Here is a 20,984-nt window from a genome sequence, read left to right on the forward strand (position 1 = left end):
CAAGATCCTCGGCATGTCTGATTTTTAGACATGCTACCTTCTTTTTGGTGAATTGGGTTTTCTTATTTTTTGGAACGTGTTGATCGTCTTTGGACTTCACAAGTTTATACTCTTTTAAGCTTGCTCCTCCTTTTGGTGGGTAGACCCCATTAGAGGTCACTGTTGAAGTTGAGTGAAAAGGCTACTGCAAACATAGTCCTTTCAATGGTGCGTCCGCAATAAGAAGCTAAGAAGGCAGTTAAGATGGCAAAACATGCTATTGTTCAAAACAGAAGAGGGTATGCAGTTCCTAACAGGGCAGAGAGAGCAAGGTCCGCCAAGAAGGGATTATTATTCCTTAATGGTGGAGAGCAAGGAGGGGAAATCCCTCCATACGGAATTAGGGACCTCACACACCCAGCCAGCTGGGTGTTATGCTTCATTATAGGGCTTGCTCCTCGTCAGGTCAGCGCTGCAATACCGGGCGGGCTCTCTATGAGAAGCTCATTGGCGGAGATCTTTTATTCCTTGCCGTTTGGTGCAGTGGGTGCGAGGGACCTAAAGGTGTAGATGTGCTAAGCGAGGATCAACGGACCTTGCAAAAGTTAAAACAGGAAATGGAAGCCCAAACAGAATAATTTTATTGAATATGGCTTCCAACCTGGCTAAAAAGTAAAAGTGGCGCACTCCTGATATAATGTGTCAGGATCTCGCACTCAACTTCATGTGGTCGACAGGTTTCTTGCCTATATGTCAGGATGATCTAGCGGCAATTCATCAGGACCTAAAAGAACAGTTCTATCCACCCGGCAGCGTATGGGTAGGTCTACTGACGACCTCGTGGTTGACGCCACAACACTGAAATTCCAGGTTTCTTTACCTGCCGGGAGATGATGGTGCGAGTTACCAATCGATTTTGAGTTGGCCACCGCATTCACAGGTACCACATTTAAGGTGTTTTTTTTAGGTCTATCACAGTCAATTAACCAGAACACCTCCAGTAGTGTAGTAAGAACTGTACTTTTAGGTCCTGATGAATTGCCGCTAGATCATCCTGACGTAAAGGCAAGAAACATGTCAACCAACTACAGTTGAGCGCGAGATCCTGACACATTATATTAGGAGTGCCCCACGAATACTTTTTATTACAATGGGCTGCAGTAGAATCCATTGTACTCCACAGACAGGAAGTGCTTGTCCTATAGAGGCGCCCTATACCTGCATCCTGGAATGACCTCCTACACATGCACATAAGTGATCCTGTTGACGAAACGTACCCATCGTAACTACAGAACAAGTTACTTACCTTCGGTAACGATATATCTGTAAGAAACATTAGTTAGTGTTAGATTCCTTACCTTAGAATATCCCCAGGCGTCAGTCTGGATCCGGAAACTTTTGCGTAGCAGTACCCCTGCGCGTCGGTAGGCGTCGTCTGCAGGCGTCCCCTGCGGCTCCGCGTCCGTCGTCGGCGTCGTGCGCCGTGATGACGTCGCTGGAGTACATAGACGCCGCCTCCGCGCGCTGACGTCAGTTCTTTGCACACAGCTTTTCCGCGCCAGGAGACGCAGAGCCATGAGAGAACCAACACTGGTGCCATGTACAAACTAGGGCCCTGAAAGGGATGACCTTAACCCTAGGTATCAGTTCGCAGAACGGGGAGGATGGGTGGGTTCGGTAAGGAATCTAACACTAACTAATGTTTCTTACAGATATATCGTTACCGAAGGTAAGTAACTTGTTCATCTGAAAGAAACACGTTAGTGTTAGATTCCTTACCTTAGAATACATACCCCAGCAATACCAACCCCGGTGGTGGGTCTGCGAACCAATACAAAACTACACCAGAAAGTCCTGGAGGACAGAACGGCCAAAGAAGCCATCCCTCCGGACTTGACTGTCCAGGCAGTAGTGCCTCGCAAAGGTGTGCAGCGAGGCCCACGTAGCCGCCTGGCAAATGTCCTGCAAGGGGACTCCCCGGCCCAGGGCAGTAGTAGCCGCCGTGGCCCGAGTGGAATGGGCCCTCAGCCCAACAGGAGGCTCCTTCCGAGCCAAAGAGTAGCACGCTTTGATGCAGAGGACGACCCATCGAGAGATGGTCCGTTTACAAACCGCCCGTCCCTTCTTCGCACCCACGTAGCCAACAAACAGTTGGTCATCCACCCGGAACTGGCGTGTGCGATCCATGTAAAATGAAAGCGCACGTTTTGGGTCCAGACGATGGAGCCGCTCTTCATCCTTTGAAGGATGCGGAGGCGGGAAGAAGGAAGGGAGGGTGATGGACTGCCCGATGTGAAAGGCCGAAACAACCTTGGGCAGGAAAGAAGGTCTAGTCCTCAGAACCACCTTGTCAGGATGAATGGACAGGAAAGGAGGTTGGACAGAAAGAGCCTGGAGCTCACTCACCCTCCTGGCAGAGGTGATGGCAACCAGGAAAGCCGTCTTTAAAGTCAGGAGACGGAGAGGGCAAGAATGAAGGGGCTCAAAGGGAGCACACATCAGGAAAGTTAGAACCAGGTTCAAATCCCACTGAGGCATCACAAACGGAACAGGTGGAAACATGTGAGTGATGCCTTTCAAGAATCGAGTTACAATCGGGGATTTGAACAAAGAAGGCTGATCAGGAAGCCTCAAAAAGGCTGAAAGGGCAGAAAGGTAGCCCTTGATAGTGCCCAGAGCAGAGCCCTGCTGGGCAAGAGAAAGAAGAAACAGAAGAACCTCCGAAAGAGGGGCAGAAAGAGGATCCACAGCCTTTGCTGTGCACCATGCCACAAATCTGTTCCACCGACAGGCGTATACCGACTTAGTGGAGGGACGCCTGGCTGCCAGAATAACATCACAGACTTCAGGAGGCAAGTCAAATGGCCTCAACTGCCGCCGCTCAATCTCCAAGCATGGAGGTGGAGACTGGACAGGTTCGGGTGGAGGACCGTCCCCTGCTGCTGCGACAGAAGGTCCTCCTGAAGGGGCAGGCGGATCGGGGGACCGACTGACATGCTGAGTAGCTCGGGATACCAGTACCTTCGAGCCCAGTCCGGAGCCACAAGGATAACTTGGGCCCGGTCGCGCCTGATCTTCTTCAGCACTCTGGGCAGAAGTGGTATAGGCGGAAAGGCGTATAACAGACCGCAACTCCACTCGCGCCGAAAGGCGTCGCCGTGCGAGTGCCGTCTTGGAAACTCCAACGCGCAGAACTGATGACATTGCGCGTTCTCTTCTGTGGCGAATAGATCTAACCAAGGCTCTCCCCATTGCAGAAAGATGCCTTGCGCCACGTCCGAGTTCAGACGCCATTCGTGATCCATCGAGCACCGACGGCTGAGTTCGTCCGCCCTGGCGTTCAGAGAACCCGCCAGGTGTTGAACCGTCAGAGTCACGCCCTGACGTTCCAGCCATTGCCAGAGGCGCAGAGCCTCCTGGCAAAGGGTCCACGACCCCACTCCGCCCTGTTTGTTGCAGTACCACATGGCGGTGGTGTTGTCGGTGAACACCTGCACTACACTCCCGTTGACAAAGGGGAGGAATGCCTTCAGTGCCAGACGAATCGCCCGCAGCTCCAACAGATTGATATGGAGCCGGGACTCCGCCGGAGACCAGATGCCTCTGATCTCTGCCTCTCCCAAGTGGCCACCCCAGCCCTGGAGGGACGCGTCCGTCACGACAACGTGCTCCGGTTGGGGAAGGGAGAGGGACTTGCCCCTGACCCAATCGCGGTCCGTAAGCCACCACTGCAGTTGTCTCGCAGTGCCCTCCGAGATCAAGACGTGGTCGGACAAGTTGCCCTGATGCTGGGCCCACTGAAACTTCAGGTCCCACTGCAGAGCCCGCATCCGCCACCTGGCGTGATGCACCAGAAGGATGCAGGAAGCCATCAGTCCCAGCAGCCGCAGCGTCAACCTGACCGAGACTCGGGATAGCGGCTGAAAGATGGGAATCAAAGCCTGAATATCCCGAACCCGCCGTTCCGGAGGATAAACCCGAAACTGCGCCGAGTCCAGAACCGCTCCGATGAAAAGGAGCTTTTGAGAGGGACACAGGTGTGATTTCGGCACGTTGATGGAGAACCCCAGGTCGTGCAAGAGGTCTGCCGTCATCTGAAGGTGGTGGACGACTGTCTGGGGCGAGCCCGCCTTCAACAACCAGTCGTCTAGGTAGGGGAAGACTGAAACCCCCAACCTGCGCAGATGGGCTGCGACCACCGCCATCACCTTTGTGAACACCCGTGGGGCGCTGGTAAGGCCGAAGGGGAGCACGATAAACTGAAAGTGCTCCTGGCCTACCGTGAACCGCAGGTAACGCCGGTGGGCCGGCAGGACGGGGATGTGAAAATAGGCGTCCTGCAAGTCCAACGCTACCATCCAGTCTTGCGGGTCTAGAGCAGCCAAGACCTGAGCTAACGTCAACATCTTGAACTTCTCCTTTCGGAGGAAGCCGTTGACGTTCCTTAGATCCAAGATAGGACGTAGGCCCCCCTTGTCCTTCTTGGGCACCAGAAAGTAGTGGGAATAACAACCACGCCCTACTTCTGGCCCAGGAACGCGCTCGATGGCCCCCTTGGCCAAGAGGGCCGTAACTTCCTCCTGCAGAAGTGTCAAGTGGTCCCCCGACACACGGTGGTTCTGCGGTGGCATGGCTGGAGGAGAGGTCTCGAAGGGGAGGGAGTAGCCCCTTCGGACAATTTGCAGCACCCACCTGTCCGAAGTGATCGTGCGCCAGTGAGCGTGGTGATGGCGAACCCTGCCACCCACTGGCGTCACATGGGGCCGAAAGCACGGACTAGGAGGATTTTGGGGTAGATGCTGCGGGGGAAGGTGTGGTCTGACCCCGCCGATGTCCCCGACCGCCACCACGGCGGTTTCCACGGCCGCCACCGCGTTGGAAGGATTGTTGCGGCGCGTGGCTGGCAGCACGTGTGGGGGCGCCCCTTCCTTGGCCACGAAAGGGACGAAACGAACCCGGTTGCTGACGCTGGGTCGAGAGACCCAAGGACTTGGCCGTGACCCTGGAGTCCTTGAAGCGTTCCAGCGCGTGGTCCGCTTTGTCACCGAACAGGTGACAGCCATCAAACGGCATGTCCATCAGGGTATTTTGGACATCAGCCGAAAAATTGGCGGATCTCAGCCAGGCGTGACGACGAATCGCCACCGTCGTAGACATAGCCCTGCCCAGCGAGTCGGTCGTATCAAGACCACACCGAATGGAATATTTTGCTGCATCCCGGCCCTCAGCTACAGCTTGACCGAGCTTTGCCCGCACCTCCATGGGGCATTCTGGCAGCAGCTCCGCGACCGTATCCCACACAGAGTGGGTGTAGCGGCCCAAGAGGCAGGCGGTGTTGCAAGACCGCAGGCCCAAACTAATGGACGAGAAGACCTTTTTGCCAAACTGGTCATACCTCTTGGATTCCCGGTCGGGCGGGGCCGACGGGAATGCGGACTGGGAGGTCGAGGCCTGGATCACCAGACTCTCAGGAGTGGGGTGGGTAGACAGGTACTTGGGGTCGTCCGGACAAGGACGGTGGCGCCTGGCCACGTTCCGATCAACAGGCGCACCTGAAGCGGGCCTGGACCACGTGCCCAACAGAACGTCAGACAAGGCTTCATTAAACGGCAGCAGAGGCTCCAAAGGGCATGACTGCGGTTTGAAGACCTCGGTGAGGATGTTAGGCCTCACGGCCGCGACGGGGAGCTCAAGGTTTAAGGCCTTGGCAGCCCTCATCAGCACCACAGAATAGGCAGCTCCCTCCACCGATGCCACGGTTGGAGGAGAGATCAAACCAGGGTTAGGGGAGTCGTCCAAACCACTGGCATCCCCCAAGTCACCTGTCCAGTCCGGGTCATACTGGCACTCGCGAGCCAGAGGGTCCTCGGACCCCTCCCAACCTTCACCGTACTCCTCATCCTCTCCGTATTCGGAGTCAATGATGAAGACCGGCTCCTCGGGGTTCATGGGCCCCATCGGCGCCGGGACCGGCGTCGATCGACGCCCGTCCGGCGCCGCGTCCGGCGTCGGAGAAGGTAAGGGGACGGCGCCGCCCGGAGCCGGCGTCGGAACCCCACCGCCGGCCGGAACCGGCAGCGGAGAACCGGCGCCGCGCGGGGGCGGCGTCGGGGGTAACCCCGATGGCAACGGCGCCGGGGAGGCCGGAAGACCAGCCGGCGCCGATCCCGAAGGCCCCTGCGGCGCCGGGGTCGGAGCCGTCGGCGGCGCCGGGGCCGGAGCACCCGACGGCGCCGAGGCAGGGACACCCGAACCGCCAGGGCCCCCAGACGGTAGCACTGGGCCCGAAGGCGCCGTAGGCCCCGTCGGAGAAGCGAGCGCCCTCATGGCCACGAGGAACGCCTCGATCTCCTCAGGCGTCGCGCCATGCCCAGGGACCGGAGGGTATGAGGCAGGCCGCGCCGGCGACTCTCGCGGAGCCGCGGGGATGGGGTCACCCGAGCCCCCGGCCGCATCGCGCGAGCGTCGGGGGGAGTCGGGGGTACGATGACGACGCCCCGACTTCTTGTGTTTCTTACCTGACGAGGATGACGAGTGGCGTCGACTTCCGGAGCGCCCGGCGCGGCTCCGCGACCGCTCCCTCGAACGCTCTCTCGACCTCCGGCCGGACCGGGACCGCTCCCGGTCCCGACGTGGGGCCGACACCCGGAGCTCCAGCAGCTTGCGGGACCGCTCCCGTCTAGCCTTGTTGGTAAGGGCCCGGCAGTCGACGCAGGATTCCACGTCGTGGTCGGGGCCCAGACACCGGAGGCAGAGGCGGTGATGGTCTGTGACCGACATCGTGCGCTCACAGCCATCGCAATTCTTAAATCCTGGCATCCTATCAGGCACAATAGTAGAAAAAGACAATCGAAAAAACTTGGTCAAAGACCGGAGTACTGCTCTTCAGATCTGCGTCCACTGGCGCGGAAAAAAGAAGAACTGACGTCAGCGCGCGGAGGCGGCGTCTATGTACTCCAGCGACGTCATCACGGCGCACGACGCCGACGACGGACGCGGAGCCGCAGGGGACGCCTGCAGACGACGCCTACCGACGCGCAGGGGTACTGCTACGCAAAAGTTTCCGGATCCAGACTGACGCCTGGGGATATTCTAAGGTAAGGAATCTAACACTAACGTGTTTCTTTCAGATCATGTGGTCACCAGATTACCACAGGCCATACCAGGCTACAGGGATCAATTTCGTTGCTGACCCAGTCTGGCAACTACAAATGGACCACGGCATATCTACCTGACCCAACACAGTATATCCTACACAATGAACAAGTTACTTACCTTCGTTAACGATATATCTGTAAGAAAAATAGGTTAGTTATAGACTCCTTACCTTCGAATTACCCCCAGGCGTCCGACTGGTTCCAGAAAGTTTTTTGTCAGCAGTACCCCTGTGCGTCAAAAGGTTGCGTCGGTCAGCTCTGCGTTCATTGTTGGCTTTGTGGTTGCCGGGATGACGTTGTGGTAGCTACTTAGACGTCGCCCTTGCACGCTGGCGTCAGTACTGTACACGACTTTCCACGACCAGAAGTGAACAGCCATGCACGACACGGACCACTGGTGCACCAAACTAGGGCCCTGAAAGGAAATCCTTTACCCTAGAAGTGAGTTTGCAGAAAGGTTTGGATGGGTGGCGCGGTAAGGAATCTATAACTAACCTATGTTTCTTACAAATGTATTGTTGCTGAAGGCAAGTCACTTGTTCATCTGAAATACACAGTTATAGATTCCTTACCTTAGTATAGATACCCCAGCAATACCAATCCCGGAGGTGGGTCTGCAAACCAAGTTCGCACCAGAAAGTCCTGGAGAACAGGACGGCCAAAGAAGCAGTCTCTCCGGACTTGGCTTGCCATGCAGTAGTGTCTTGTGAACGTGTGCAGCGATGCCCACGTAGCTGCCTGACAGATCTCATTAAGGGGGACTCCACGTCCCAAAGAAGTGGTAGGTGCTGTGGCCTGGTGGAATGGGCGCGTAATCCCACTGACGGCTCCTTTTTTGCCAAGGAACAAGCAGCTTTGATGCACAAAACAACCCATCTAGAAATGGTCCGTTTGTGCACATTCCGACCTTTTTTGGCGGCCATGTAGCCAACAAAGAGCTGGTCATCCACCCGGAATGGTTTGGTGCGATCCAAGTAAAAGGAAATCGCAATCTTTGGAACCAGACGGTGGAGCCTCGCTTCTTCTTCGGAAGGAGGCGGAGGCGGAAAGAAGGTGGGCAAAGGGATGGTCTGTCCAATATGGAAAGGAGTAACCACTTTGGGAAGGAAGGACCAGTTTTAAGGACAACCTTGTCTGGATGATCAATCAGAAAAGGAGGTTTAGAAGAAAGAGCTTGTAGCTCACTCACCTTGTGCGCAGAGGTGATGGCCACCAGAAAGGCAGTTTTCAAATTCAGAAGCCTGAGAGAACAGTTATGTAGCGGCTCAAAAGGATATGTAAGAACCAAATTTAAGTCCCACTGGGGCATTACGAAGGGAACAGGAGGAAAAAGATGAGTAATGCCCTTAAGGAAGTGATTTACAACAGGGGACTTGAAAAGAGAAGGCTGATTAGGAAGCCTAAGAAAGGCTGATCAGGAAGCCTAAGAAAGGCTGAAATGGTAGCCTTTTAGAGTGCCCAGAGCAAAGCCCTGCAGGGCCAAAGAAAAAAGGAACAAGAGAACCTTAGAGAGAGGGGAGGAAAGGGGATCCACAGGTTTTCTGGGCACCATGCCACAAATTTCTTCCATCTGCAGACGTACACAGTCTTAGTGGAAGAACACCTGGCATCCAAGAATAAATCAGACTTCAGAAGCTGTCAAATGTCGCCGCTCAATCTCCACGCAAGGAGGTGGAGGCTGGACAGGTTCAGGTGGAGGACCGTACCCTGCTTCTGTGACAAAAGATCCTCCCGAAGAGGCAGTCGGATCCGAGGATCGATGTCCATGTGCAATAGCTCGGGATACCAGACTCTGTGCCCAATCCTGAGCCACAAGAATGACTTGGACCCGGACGCACTTGATCTTCTTCAGCACTCTGGGCAGAAGTGGTATAGGTGGAAAGGCTATAGAACACCGCAACTCCACTCGCAACGAAAAGCGTCACCGAGGGAGTGCCGCGTGGAAATTCCAATGCACAGAATTGCTGATATTGCACGTTCTCTTCAGTGACGAATAGATCGAACCAAGGCTCTCCCCACTGTTGAAAGAGACCTTGCACCACCTCTGAGTGAAGACGCCATTCGTGATCCATCCTACACCTGCGGCTTAGTTTGTTCGCCCTGGCGCTCAGTGAACCTGCCAGGTGTTGAACCACAAGGGATATGCCCTGATATTCCAGCCATGTCCAGAGACTACGAGCCTCCTGACATAGGGTCCACAACCCCACCCCGCCCTGTTTGTTGCAGTACCACATGGTGGTGGTGTTGTCCGTGAACACCTGCACTACTCTTCCCCGGACAGAGGGAAGGAATGCTTTGAGTGCAAGACGAATTGTCCAAAGCTCCAGAAGGTTGCTGTGGAGCCCAGACTTCGCCATAGACCAGAGGCCTCTGATCTCTGCCTCACCCATGTGGCTGCTCTATCCCGGAAGCAATGCATCGGTCACCACTGCGAACTCTGGTTGGGGAAGGGAGAGGGATCTGCCGTCCTGGTTCGTTAGCCACCACTTCAATTGGTATACAATGCCCTCCGAGAACTGGACACAATCGGACAGGTTCTCCTGATGTTGTGCCCACTGGAATTTCAGGTTCCTCTGCAGAGCCCACATATGCCATCTGGCATGGTCCACCAGCAGGATGCAAGAGGCCATCGGGCCCAGTAGCCGGAGGGTCATCCTGACCGAAACCCGGGATAGAGGCTGAAAGATTGGATTCATAGCCAGAATATCCCCGACTCGCTGTATGGAAGGATAGACTCGAAATTGCGTTGTGTCCAGAACCGTTTCGATGAACAGGAGCTTCTGGGAGGGAGTCAGGTGCAACTTTGACACGTTGATGGAGAACTCCAGCGAATGCAGGAGGTCAGCCGTAGTCTGGAGGTGGGAGACGACAGCCTGGGGAGAGCCCGCCTTCAACAGCCAGCCGAAGACTGGAAGCCCTGATCTGCGCAGATGAGCTGCTACCATCGCCATCACTTTCGTGAACACCTGAGGGGCACTAGTAAGGCCAAAGGGGAGCACGGTAAACTGAAAATGCTCGTGGCCTACTGTGAACCACAGGTAACCCCGGTGGGCCGGCAGGACGGGGATGTGAAAATAGGCATCCTGCAAGTCCAACCCTACCATACAGTCTCCAGGGTCAAGGGCAGACAGGACCTGAGCTTGCATCAACATTTTGAACTTCTCCTTCCGGAGGAAGCGGTTGACGTTCCTGAGATCCAAGATAGGACGCAGGCCTTTGTCCTTCTTGGGCACAAGGAAGTAGTGGGAATAGCGACCACAACCTACTTCCGGGGCAGGAACTCGCTCAATGGCTCCCTGGGCCAAGAGAGCCATAACCTCCTGTTGGAGAAGAGCCAGATGATCCTCGGACATGCAATGGTACTGAGTTGGCATGGCTGGGGGGTAGTCTTGAAGGGGCTGGAAAAGCCCCTTCTGACTATTGGCAAAACCCACCTGTCTGCGTGATGGTGAACCAGCGGGGGAGGTGATGGTGAATCCTGCCGCCCACTGGCGATTGGTGGCCCTGGAAGGTCGGACTAGGAGGGTTTGAAGGCTGTTGCAGAGGGGGCGTAGTGGTAGACTGGCCGGCTCGCTGGCCAGCAGAACCCGGATGTTGGTTTCAACGTCTACAGCCGCACAGGGGCTGAACAGCTTGCGCCAGCCTGTGACCCTAGGTGGAAGGTTGTGGGGCACCCATTCCGTAGCTACGAAAGGGGCGAAAAGCAGACTGCGCAGGGCAAGTGGTGGAGAGGCCCAAGGACATGGCTGTAGCATGTGAGTACTTGAAGTGCTCTAGTGCACTGTCTGCCTTGTTGCCGAACAGACGATGGCCATCAAAGGGCATGTCCATAAGGGTAGCTTGGGCATCCCCAGAAAAGCCAGTCGATCTCAGCCAGGCATATCATCAAAGGGCTACAGACGTGGAAATCGTCCTGCCTAGCGAGTCGGCGGTATCCAGTCCACAGCGAATGGTAAACTTTGCTGCATCTCTCCCCTCTGCAACGGCACAGGAGAGTACGGCCCGGGCCTCCTCGGGGCACTGGGATAGCACTTGCACCACCGTATCCCACACGGCGTGGGTGTAACGGCCCAACAGACATGCAGTGTTTACCAACCACAGTCCCAAGCTGAAGGAAGAAAACATCTTCCCAAGATGGTCCAGCTTTTTGGATTCCCTATCAGGTGGTGCGTTAGGAAATCCGCCTTAGAATGTAGAGGCTTGGACCACCAAGCTCTCAGGGGCGGGGTGTTGGGAGAGGCAAGTGGGGACGCCCAGAGCCGGGCGGTGGCGTTGGGCAATCATACTATCCACAGGAGCCCTGTGTTAGGTCTGGACCAGGTGCCTAAAAGGATATCCGTTAGGGCTTCATTAAACGGTAACAGGAGCTCCAAAGAGCTCGCTGCCGGTTGAAGCACCTCTGTCAGGAGGTTAGTTCTGACTGCTACCGTAGGTAGCTCGAGGTTGAGCGTCTTGGCCGCCCTACGCAACACCACGGCGTAAGACACTCCCTCCTCCATAGCCACGGTAGGAGAAACCAACATGCAAAGCTCTGGTGAGGTATCCAGACCACTGGCTGCCCCCGGTTCCTCTATCCAGTCCGGTTTGTGACCTAGCTGGTCAGTCAAAGGGTCTCCAGACACCTCCCAGTCCTCCTCACTCTCCTCTGGTTGCCAATCTGGTCTCAAAGAGCCAGGGTAGAAGAGGGACACAAAAGTACCAATTGACGCCCGTCCGGCTCTGTGTCTACATCTAGATGAAGGCAGAGGTCAACGCCAGCTGGGGACACAATCAATCAGTCATTTGTTAAGCGCACTACATACCCACGAACGTCTCAAGGGGGTGGGGGGGGAGGTGGAGGCAGCTACTGATCAAACAGCCAGGTCTGTAGTATCCTCTTGGAGGTCAGCAGGCCTTGGGTCTGTCGTAGGCTCAGTGGGAGGGTGTTCCATGTCTTGGTGGCGAGGTGGGAGAAGGATCTCCCGCCGTTGTTTGTTCTTCAGATGCACGGGACGGTGGCGAGTGAGAGGTCGGTGGAGCGGAACTGGCAGTTGGGGGTGTAGAAGGAGAGCCGTCTGTTGAGGTAGGCTGGGCCGGTTTTGTGGAGTGCCCTGTGTGCATGGATGAGGAGCTTGAAGGATATCCTCTTGTTGACGGGGAGCCAGTGCAGGTTTCTCAGGTGGGGGTGATGTGGCTGTGTCGTGGTACATCGAGGATCAATCATGCAGAGGCGTTTTGGCTGCGTTGTAGTCGATTGATGAGCTTGGTCGGGGCTCCCGCGTAGAGGGCATTTCCGTAGTCGAGTCTGCTACTGACGAAGGCCTGGGTGACTGACTGTCTTTCTTGTATCTGTCGGGATCCATCTGTAGATCTTGCGGAGCATGCGTAGAGTGTTGAAGCAGGAGGAGGAGACGATGTTGACTTGCTTGGTCATTGAGAACGTTGAGTCGAGGATGATTCCCAGGTTGCATGCGTGGTCGTTGGGGGGCGGGCTGCCTCCAGTGCTTTTGGCCACCAGGAGTCGTCCCAGGCTGACGGGTTGGAGCAGAGGATGGGTCTTGTCCGAGTTCAGCTTCAGACGGCTGATCTTCATCCAGTCGTCGATGGCCTTCATTCCTTTGTGGAGGTTGGCTTTGGCGGTGATGGGGTCCTTGGTGAGGGAGAGGATCAGTTGAGTGTCGTCGGCGCAGGAAATTATGTTGACGTCTGCAGCCGACACAACCTGTGTCGGCTGCAGACGTGGTGCCGGTGGAATCGGCACCGGTCTGGATCCAGGCCTGGATCCAAGGGGGTCCTGCGCTGTTGGGGCCGAAGCAGCCGGCTTCGTAGGCACAGGGCCCCCAGCCGAGTCCACAGGACCAGAATGCACTCCGGCGGAGTTGGACTGCCCAAAGATGGCATGCATCACTTCCTAAAAGGTATGAAACTGGGCAGCGGTCGCTACGGGTCCCGGGAAGGGAGGGAAACTCTGAGTCGACCCTTGGGGCTCCACACGCGGAGCAGCGGGAGGGCTCCCGCAGAGACTTAGGATCCATGGTACGACAGTCGGAGCATGACTTGGGGCCGTGGTCACGCTCCAAGCAAAACAGGCACACGTGGTGCAGATCCGGAACCGCAAACCTTGATACTGGGCATCCCCGACGTCAACCAAAGTCGGCAAAACATCAGTCAAAAAGTGACTGGAGGTACCGCTCTCTCCGGATCTGCGCTGGCAGGGGCGGAAAAAGAAAGAACTGACATCGGCATGCGAGGGTGGCATCTTAGTAGCTACAGCGACTTCATCCCTGCCACCACAACACAAATGTCGAACGCGGAGCCTACCGAGGCCACCTTTCGAAACACAGGGGTACTGCGGACGAAAAACTTTCCGGATCCAGTCTGACAACTGGGGGTAATCCTAAAATAAGGAGTCTATAACTAACTGTTTCTTTCAGATACTACACACACTATGAGACCACCCTCAAGGTTGTAGTTGTCTTGTTTTCTTTTTCCTTCTCATTATCCCTTTCTTTTCCGGCAGTAATACAAGCCTACTTTTCTGCATGGGACATGAAAATCCCAACACCTGATGTTTATACAATTGTAGACTACACGTCGATTGTCATACTGTCAAAATGCTGTATAATGCACAAAACTGAATAAAAAAGTGGTTAAAAACTAAAACTTCATTGGCTTTGTCAGCACTGTAGTATTTTCCCATGTAAAAGGGAATAGGCTGAAACAAGAAGTGTGGATTGGGTTTTGCTTTTAAAGGGTGAAGAAAACTAATGACAGACTGAAGTCTTCAGCTTTAACGAACAAAGTTTCCAGATGGCTGACAATTTTGCTTGAAATATAGCAAAAACCCACCCTGTCATCTCTGCACCGTATATCCATAGTGGAAATGTATTGAGGGTGTGTTATTCTGTGCCATAACATCCAGAGGAAAACAGCTAAAACCTCACCATGGGCAAGCAAGAGGTGTAGGGTATAGGAAATGTGGAAGATGGAGGACTAGTTTCAGGTGACTGCTGCCTGGTCGGTTTCAGAGTCTGATTCCCACAGGTTGGCCTAGGAACAGGGGACTGATTCCAAGTGGCAGAAGTACACCTGCTGCCCTGCACAGCTCTTTGCAACAGTGTTGCAAAGGACAGTTGAAACTTTTTTTTTTAACAATTGTGTTTTCGTTTGAACTGTCAGAATCTTGCAAGATATTTCCATAAAAAGAAGCTACAAATTTGCAAGCTTGAGGAGTTTGCAAATCTGCATACCACTAACAGAAATTAACCCAGGTGTAGTCAATCATCAGTCTTGGGGCTCCACACCCCGGCTGAGTGAACTGTTCAACACTGGAGTTGAGGTGGGTTGCAAACGCATTTGTGGGAGTTCGGCAACAAGTCTCCAAGAAGGGATCAACATTCCTTTTAGTGTGGCGAATAGATAATCTGTCACTCTGGAGGAAACTAAAGGAAATAGGGTTGCCGGTCTCACTTTTGAGGCTAATCGCATCCTTACATACAGCAACATGATGTAATGTTCAGATGGGGTGAAAGGCCTGACCCATAAGATCTTCACTCAGATTGGTTTAAAGCAGGGTTGTCTATTAGCTCCCCTCATGTTCTCACTCTATATAAGCGATCTACCACAGATTTTTCAAAAAGTAAATAATTTCCCTTCTAAAGTAGCTGTAGAAAATATACACGTGCTGATGTATGCTGATGATGTGGTTCTTTTTGATCTTACCCCATTGGGCTTACAGAGAAATATAGATACCCTTACAAAATACTCAGAAACAAACCACTAAAGGTGAATATTTCTAAGATCAAGATAGTCCCATTTAGGGGTTGGAAACACCATATCCAATATAAATAGAAATTAAGCGATAAAATAATTGAGGTGACAAAAGCATATACATATCTTGAGAGGGTCTTTTCGCAAACCCTAGAAGTCCATTCCCACCTACATCAGATGAATCAAAAAGCAGTGGCACATACAAATTCATTAAGGAACTTTTACTCTTACTTTGGCAACAGGGACTTTCAAACTCCTTTTGAAGTTTATAGGGCAAAAATTCCTCCAACTATAACCTATGGTACAGAGTATATCCCAATAGCTAGATGGAGTGTTCTGAATAATGCTGAAGGCAAATTACTACGGCAATTAATCCTATTGAGCCAGGCTGTCCCAGTACAGTTCATGCGCTTAGAACTCGCCATAGTAACTGCATTCTCAAAAGCTCGAGCCAATATTATCAGATGTGCTTTCAAACTATTACATGCAGAGGAAGGATTTTAAGGGCCTCATTGAAATATGAAACTTGTAAGTCAGGGAAAAAACATGATACCTTTCAAACAAATCTCAAGGCAGCCTTAGGGACTTTTCAATGTACCGAAACCATCCTTCAATCCTGGTCTCCAGCACACCTGAAGCATTTCTTGAAAAATAGGACTCACTGATTAAGTTACGAGCTTGATAAGGCACATTGCATTTAACTTTCTCATTATAAATCTCTCACCTCTACAACTGAGTTTAAGATCTCTCACAAATACGTAAGATTTACTTTGAAGCATAGTATCAGGGGATGTATTATGCTGCGTTTAGGTATACTCCCTCTAAAAGCTCATACAAGCACTTGGAATAACCAAGATGAAGATAGCAGGGTTTGCGATAACTGCTATAATGGAACTCTGACTTCACACATCTTAAGTTTATGTTCCAATAAGGAGGTAGCTGAGGATAGAAACCGTTTTTTAGAACCTATTGATTTTAGATAAAACCTCTCCTCTATCACTGATCTGATTGCTTTTTTTTTTTAAATGCCCACCAAATGAATGTTTGTTAAACTGTACAAGTTTATTAATTCTATTTTATTCATGTTTTAAAATGAGCTTTTTTAATTTGTATTGAAGAATTTTTGTATAAAGTGATGGAATTATGTATATTTGTTGATCTCGTAAGAGATCTAAAACAATAAAATTGAAAATTCAAAATAAAATGGTAAAGCATTTCTTCACAACTGATGTAACCCATGAATATCTAGTGACCAGCTTGGCTACTGAAAGGAAAGACTCATCAGTGACTGAACCAGGACCATGCTCATTGCAAAACTGCTACAGAACCTCATCCATTGAGGAATCAAACACGTTCTTCCCATCAAAGGAAAGGCAGATTACTTTGCTGGGCCCCTGTTTTCAGGTCCCTGGTCTCGAGCTAGTACAGCTGATGCATGGCTACTTGCGAGTTGATGATCTTGCCAGTCATGCTGATTAAGTCCAGACATCAGTAGTATGTGCTCAACAGCTTTGTTGCCTGGGTTGGCCATTAAGCAATTCTATTTCTTGGTATTGCCTGGGAACAAGGAAGAATAGCAGTCAAACGCATCCTTGGAGTCAGTGACCCTAGATGGTTATTATGGCAATGCCTTTTGCAGGTTAAGACTTCTTAGTACATACTTTTGTATGCCCCCAGACACTTGGACTCCTTATCCATGATGGGATACACAGCTTTGCCCTTCCTGATAGCCACCATCACTACCACAGACGGAGCTGTGGGATTCCCAAACACAAAAAGAACCAGTCCTCCAGGGCCTGCTACTTTTTGTCTAAGCTTTTTGAGACGGCAGGCACAGCCCCCACCCCGCCAAAACAAAATCTCCAGAGCTGTTTGAGAACACCTGGACTTCCTTAGCCAGTGGTGGCTGTCAGTGGGAGATACTGCTGCCACCAACTACGAGACAGCCCAACCCCGTATTAATGAGGGAATCTGGGCACTTTGTTAAAGCAGAAGGGAGCTTTAGCCCCGAGGCATTTCATTATTATAGAAAGCTCCCAAACCTATAATCGGTTACTGTGCTAACACATCAGTAAACAGCACTGAAAGCAGAGGTTGTAATTAGCTTGGTTGTTTACAGAAAAAGAAAATGTTTGTGATATTTCATTTAAAAAGTTGATCTAATTTCAAAAACATCAGAGAGACACAAATCATTGACATGTATTATGCATGAAGGTCAGGAGGGTCTGTGCGTTGGTCTTGCAATGCTTTGTAATATACAAGGAATTGTGAGCTAAATTAAACAGCAGGTTAAAAAACAGAAAAGCAGTTCCTAAACTGGGTTGGTTAAATTTTCGAACAATCTCTGCTTTCACAGTCGAAGTTTTGACCCCTAAGCTATACATCAGACATATCGTCCTGAGCAAAGAGTAACAAATAATGGGAAGCTTTTGTCACCATACAGAATACAGCCTGTAGTAGGTGAAAATTATCAATTAGGGTGGTCTGAAAATGTTGTACAGTAGAAGCAAAGATGAGGTGCTCTTCAGTGATGTCGCATAGGCACACTTTTGATTGTGGAATGGATAAACTCCAGCAAACGTCAAATGTCTCTATCCGGAACCCCGGGATACTCTTGCTGTCACCAAGGTGCAGATGCCCTTATTCTCCTGAGGGGGTATAAGGTTTCACATAGGTAGTGATTCCAAAACCTTGTTCATTAAAACATGAGTATCTGGCTGGACATGGGGGGGAGGGGGGGGGGGCGGGGGTGACCAGAGACTGCAAAAGTTGCACTGAGGGATACCTGGACCTGCACAATAGGCAGCAGTGCCTGCACCAGAGCTTGATTCTGATGAGATGCAGGGCTTCCCTGACCTCCACTCTGTACTCGCAGCATCCATGAAGGAGTCTGGGAGAAGAACCGAGGTCAGCATAAAGGCAAACTGCGCAACAATTCTACAGAGGCCTGGAGGGGGTGCAGCAATTGTTTGCCCTAATACCTGAACTAATGTGTCTGCCACAGAGTCCACAATCCCCAAAGGAGGGGCATCAACGAGACAATTCATGATTGACTTTGCCTTGAGGAGAGGATCGCCAGTACTGGGTTGAACTTTGTCAGCAAAAGCAATCTCAAATCATGCACCTCAAGGAAGTAGACTGGCAGAGGAGGCGGCAGGATCAAGTACTCCCTTGAAGGGTACGCCTCTGGAGCCTGGGTGAACTGGCAACAAGAAGTCATCAGCTGGATGTTCAGAGGGGTTACCTCGTCCAGAGCCAGTGCTTATCGCTGCCCTTCACTTTTTGTGAGTAGCAAAAGACACTGGCTGTATTTCAGCACTATGGTAAAGTATGCACCCTGCACAGAGGGTCTCCACCTGATTACAAAGCCCTTCACAGCCAATTCTACAGCCCTAAATTCAGGTTCAGCTACAGGATGCATAAGTAGTTTAGTAGAAGCAAAGATGTGGCTTTATGGCCCCTCAAGTGGCAGTGGTACGCCGAGGTTGAGAATGTGATATAGAGCCAGGATTGAAGAGAATTTATCATGATTTGCTGCACTGTTGGGGAGCCACACCAATCAAGGTGTAAGTTTGAAACACTTCAGGATGGAGTGCTCTCTGAATCTTTTCCACATTTTTCCTGGGCTGGGAAAGACAGAGGAGGAGTGATTTCTACTGGTTACTAGAAAGGTATGTTGAACCTTGACATCCTAAACCAAAGTCATCTCGTCTGATTGTTAGCTAATGCATAGCTCAACACGGAATGGAACTTGGGAAGTGATGAAAACACACAATGGTTTGGCTGGGAGTGTATATATATACTGCAATAGGCTGGAAGATAGCTGCAGGTTTTTAAGGGAAGTGGACCTGGGGAACAATAGCAATTGCGTTTTTTATGGCCACAGCAAGATGAAGACAACCTATACCGGAACCAACAATTAGACAAACATATAATCTGTCCACAACTGGCACCCTTCACTCGGTAGTGGCATCCTGATCCTTTACGCATATTCATACACTACAGCAGCAATCGTGGATGAAGGAAAATAACAGTTATGATGAAGTGCATGAATTTTACAAGGACGATAAAGGCAGACCCTCTCCTCTGCAGTGGAACAGAAAAATGCCCAGTACCCTTTGACCAGAATCCAACTGCCACGCAGGACAACCTTTACATTGCTGGGTATGACAGTGAAGTGAAAAAAATCTGCTATTCATGGGGAATCTCGAGTAGGCTCAGATTGTCAAATTAACTGCTGAAAAGTACAGGGCATGTCGAAACAGTGAACAGAGCAGCACATCGGTTCCAAACCATGGAGTCTTCTTTCTATACAATGCGTTGAATGGTTTGTACATGCATTACATACAGCAACCCTTCGATGGCCGAAATATAGGAACAGGGCAGTCCCTGTCAACGGACTTAGGGTTAGTTCAAGCAGTAAATGATTGAACTATCTAGTGTGATTTTTTTTATACATCATCTATCCGCAACCGTTATAATAGAGCCTACAGACATTTATTTGTACAGACCATTAGTGACACTTGGCATACAGTTGATCAACAGAGGACCAGGTGCAAACAAATCTTGACCTGCTTAGACCATGTGATGTATGATGCCGCCTTTGCTGAACATCCAACTCCAAAAACCCAGACAAGTAGAAAAATCAAATTAGAGGGACGCGGCCCTCCTACTCACATTGGCGCTGCCCGGTCTGGATTTGGGGGCGTTGACTGGCTGTACTTTTTTGCTTGGTGCCGGTTTTGCAACCTGAAAATGATAGGCAATTTATTTCACTGTTCTTGGTGTAAACGGCTTTAGGCGCAGAGTGAAAATTAGAATAGGCAGAGTGTGCTGGAACTGTAAGAAAGAGGAAGATTTCAGAAGAACGTGTTCTCCTCCGATACCTAGAGAGGATTCAGCGACAGGGAAAGGTGAGAAGGGCCCATCATCCCTGTGAATAAGTGAGGACACGGAGAAAGGATGTAAAATAAGTGCTGAGAGCCAGAAAGTGCACAGGAACACACCTTAATGTGAGAAAATAAAGATTCGCCAAGATGATGCAGTAAGAGTACACAGTGTGCAGGAATCATCCTTTTCACCCGAAAAAAGAAAAACATATCTAGAAATGATTCAGGGAATCAGCATAGTGAGAATGAGATGCAGGACCCTCTCTTCTCTTCCCACAAAATACACACAGACACCTAATGAAGGTGCAAGTATGGTGCACAGTGAGAGAAATCTTCAAGACCCTTGCTTCATCACACACAAAGATACATCAAGACCTGTAAGATGAACAGATAATGTATGGTGAGAAGTGCCACAGGGACCTTTCTTATCTGCCCTTCAAAATGGAGATGAACAAAGTACATATTAGGGTAGAGCAGTGTGAGAGAAAAAATATCTTCCCTCATAAGATAAAGGTACAACTAGAAAGTATACACAGACAAAATACAAAATAAATCCCACACAGAACACAAATATAAAAAACAGATGTATATAAATAAGAGACATACGTTGCAGGTAAGAAAGGATTCAGAGGTAAGGGAAAAAAATCCCTAGACAGGAGGCAGAAGCAAGATGCAAGCTATACTTGAAGGGAAGCAGTTATAAGATAAAATATAAGATGTGGGTATGGAGAAAAGACGTGGGATATCTAAGCAGAATGCAGAGTTAAGATAAAGGTGCACTTAGAGAGGATGCATAGATTTAAAAGGATCAATTATGATGGGAATCGACGACCTTGATTTCAAACTGCTGAAGGAAACAGCTGTGCCTAGACTGGAAGTATATTTGAGATACAGAGAAGATGCAGAAATGATATTTATGTACAGCTGGAGAGAGTGGAGAGGTGTTGGTCAAAAGGAAGTCGCTACTGCACAGGGTGCAGCAAAGAGACAGAGAATCCACATATAAGATACAGTCATACAGCATATGCAGGAATGGTTCAGGGAGGGAAGCAGTCACGAATACTGCTTAAAAGGGAAACTGCAAACAGAATCTTCATGTAACCAATCAAAAAGACATTTTTGAACAAACTGCATTTGGTCTGTGAACTCTTTTCCTCGGTCCAGTCATTCTACACCATGTGATAATTCACATCTCAAACAACCACCGTCA

General features: G+C 51.0%; 1 protein-coding gene across 29 annotated transcripts in view; it reads right to left on the bottom strand.

Moving 5' to 3' along the window:
- MAP4 (microtubule associated protein 4) overlaps positions 1–20,984 on the bottom strand; it is a 1,807,860-nt gene that overhangs the window by 79,425 nt on the left and 1,707,451 nt on the right. For 23 of the 29 annotated variants that reach the window (XM_086941043.1, XM_086941031.1, XM_086941029.1 and 20 more), the window contains one exon: positions 19,563–19,634. The exons of the other annotated variants lie outside the window; for them this stretch is intronic. In XM_086941043.1, the coding sequence (XP_086797169.1) occupies positions 19,563–19,634 (72 nt within the window). The remainder of the gene's footprint in view (positions 1–19,562; positions 19,635–20,984) is intronic. 29 annotated transcript variants of the gene reach the window in all.

The sequence above is a fragment of the Lissotriton vulgaris genome, chromosome 10 (assembly GCF_964263255.1).
Source record: "Lissotriton vulgaris chromosome 10, aLisVul1.2, whole genome shotgun sequence".
NCBI lineage: Eukaryota > Metazoa > Chordata > Amphibia > Caudata > Salamandridae > Lissotriton > Lissotriton vulgaris.